Source organism: Helianthus annuus, chromosome 8 (genome assembly GCF_002127325.2).
Source record: "Helianthus annuus cultivar XRQ/B chromosome 8, HanXRQr2.0-SUNRISE, whole genome shotgun sequence".
Classification (NCBI taxonomy): Eukaryota; Viridiplantae; Streptophyta; class Magnoliopsida; order Asterales; family Asteraceae; genus Helianthus; species Helianthus annuus.
The window spans coordinates 92,632,977-92,635,558 of NC_035440.2; the positions used below are offsets into that span (position 1 = coordinate 92,632,977).

A 2,582-nucleotide genomic window follows, 5' to 3' on the forward strand; every position below is an offset into this window, starting at 1 on the left:
ATTGTCCAATGGAGAGAAAACAAAACGGAAAGTAATAATTGAAAGGGTAAGAGATGCTAACCATTACACATTCTTTAAAGAGGCTTTATGATAATGATGTGACAGAAAATTCCCCTTAGGAGACGTTGATCGTCGTGTTTATCTTATAAAATGGAATCTAACATGTTTTTTTATGAAAACCCAAATAAATAATGAAAGATAACACGTCAACATAATCATATAAGAAAACTAAAATTCATATTTCAATAAAAGTAGTTAAAGAAGGATATGTTTCTCAAACATATGTCTTAGGTTATAAAGTATAACAATTTAACATATAAATATAACAGAAAAAAAAAGACAATAATAAATGGTATTTCACCTCCAGACATGAAAGTGTGAAACCTAACTTAATAATAAATTAATGAAAAACGTCTATTTTTTCCGTAACATCTTAATTTCTAAAATCACAATGGTTATAGCATATATCCCAAGAACAACACCATAGCCAACATTCCATGAGGTTCCCGCCTTAGCTAAATGGATTCCATAGAAAATATTCACAATCGCAAACAATATCATAAGTCTTCCTACACTATGATGATACCAGTTCCAGTATTGTCGCGTTTTTGCATCTATAGAAGGACGAACCAATAAAGCTAGAACCTGTAACAAAACAAGATCCATCGTTATATAAACTCAAATCAAAGTATGTATCCGCCTTTGGGAGCAACTAAACCAAGATCAAATAACATGGTAACCTGAAGACAACCGAGTACAAGAATGGATATTCCAAGTCCTTTGTGCTTTCCAACTCTAGCATCAAGACGATCATCTAACACAAATCCCGCAATCACGCCTGCTAATCCAAGAATAAACCCTAATGACTGAACGCCTGAATGCACGTAAAACCATAACGGGTCCAAATGCTTCAAATAGCGCGCAACCATTGCGCCAATAGGGATTAGTATTCCCCATGCCATCATGTTCAAGATTCCATGAGCTCTCTTCAAATTCGAGTAAGGGGCCTTAGTCTGGCTACTTTGACCTATCACACAACAAACATATACAACAATATCAAAATTTTAAAATTAAAAAGTTAGACGAACAAAATCTTTAATCGTAGATCATGTCATGCTCTCATTTGCCCATAAAACATGGTCGGCTGGGAGGGGGCAAGGTGGGCGACTGTCCAGGCCTGTCCTCTCTGGGGGCTCTTTTTTTTTTTTAATAAAAAAGATATATATACTTATGATTTTTTTAAATATATTTTAAGTTTTTTTATACATTAAAAAAAGTAGTTATATTATAGGAGCCCATTTTTTCTACTCGTACCAGGTCCCCAGATTTTTGGGGATTCTCGGAGACGGCCTTACCACAAAATGAGTCGATTTAGTTATACTAACCCGTTGCGTAGTTCATTCTAATCGCGATTTGACTTCTATGTTGAGTCAAGCGATAACTCGGTGTACTTGGAGGTAGATTGTTGCTATCCCCTACCGAATACACAAGTCGTTGTCTAGGTTGGTCGGTAACCAACTGAAACGCCATGTAGATCCGAGACGAATCTACAAAGATCGTTGATGTGTTTCCTACGATTTGTAGGTCTCCTTGATCCACCAACACTTGACTCGGGGTTTGACCACCAAGGAAATACCTTCTCATGCTAGTTGTTCCATCTCGACCCACCCAACCCACAACGGCACTAGACCCAACCATACCCCCGTTTGGCGAAAACCCCATTCCAATATACGAATTCGTGTTTGGTGTGGACAACACAAAGCTCCACAAACTTGGACCCGCTTGTGAATACTATTCAATGAAACAACAATATCAATGGTTAATGAGTTATATTGCACCTAAACACAAACACACACATATACACAAAATTTATGGATTAAGAAGCTTACTCTAAGGATGAAATCTTCAGATGTCCACACAGAAAAGCAATTGAGAGAAGATACGTCGAAAGAGATTCTACCGTTGAAATTCGCAAGATTTGTGTTGGAACTACATGAGTCTTGAGTTGTTTGTGCATGTATCATATCATTCATATGCAATGAACATGCTAAAAGTAGCAAAAATGGAAGATTTGTGACTAATTTCATCATGGGTATGACTTTGATCATCTCTTGATCAATTTTTTTTGTGTGTAGATGTAATATTATTATGATGATGATGGTGATGATTACGATGATGAAGGGCAAAGTAGTGGGTGGGTGATTAAGCTAGAACATGTTTGAATACATGTATTATGTGATAAATAATAGGGGATAGGTTGGAGTTGACTTGGTTTTATTACTTGTTTTATATGATGGATATATATATTTAACCAACCGTTATTCCATAATGTTTATTAAATGTCAATAAAATAATTTATATATCAAAACTATCGTTGTTAATTCTGTACTAGTGACTATTATATAAGAGTACAAATGTAGTACATTTATTTTGAGAAGAAACCGAAATATGACTTTCTGTTTTTTGAAGGTTTTGACATATAAATTGTCACAATAATGATATTATAGATATTTGTATATTACTTATTAAAGTATTGTCATTAAGTTAAAATTAAATTAAATGTTATAGTTAACCAAAGTTAA

General features: G+C 34.5%; 1 protein-coding gene across 1 annotated transcript; it reads right to left on the reverse strand.

The window, feature by feature from the left end:
- Nucleotides 1-255: 255 nt before the first annotated feature.
- Nucleotides 256-2,190, reverse strand: LOC110873439 (cytochrome b561 and DOMON domain-containing protein At3g07570). Its single transcript, XM_022122365.2, has 4 exons — nucleotides 1,890-2,190; nucleotides 1,386-1,791; nucleotides 741-1,027; nucleotides 256-645 (listed from the first exon to the last, which is right to left on the reverse strand). Exons 1-4 carry the CDS (start codon nucleotides 2,106-2,108, stop codon nucleotides 415-417), a joined length of 1,143 nt encoding a protein of 380 aa, XP_021978057.1. The 5' UTR covers nucleotides 2,109-2,190; the 3' UTR covers nucleotides 256-414.
- Nucleotides 2,191-2,582: the final 392 nt, after the last annotated feature.

Bases quoted from the DNA above. Each gene is read 5' to 3' on its own strand.
- LOC110873439 (XM_022122365.2), bottom strand. From the start codon at position 2,108: ATGATCAAAGTCATACCCATGATGAAATTAGTCACAAATCTTCCATTT. The intron at 1,792-1,889 runs GTAAGCTTCTTA...TTCATTGAATAG, and splicing joins CTGAAGATTTCATCCTTAGA to TATTCACAAGCGGGTCCAAG. The intron at 1,028-1,385 runs GTTAGTATAACT...GTTGTGTGATAG, and splicing joins TAGAATGAACTACGCAACGG to GTCAAAGTAGCCAGACTAAG.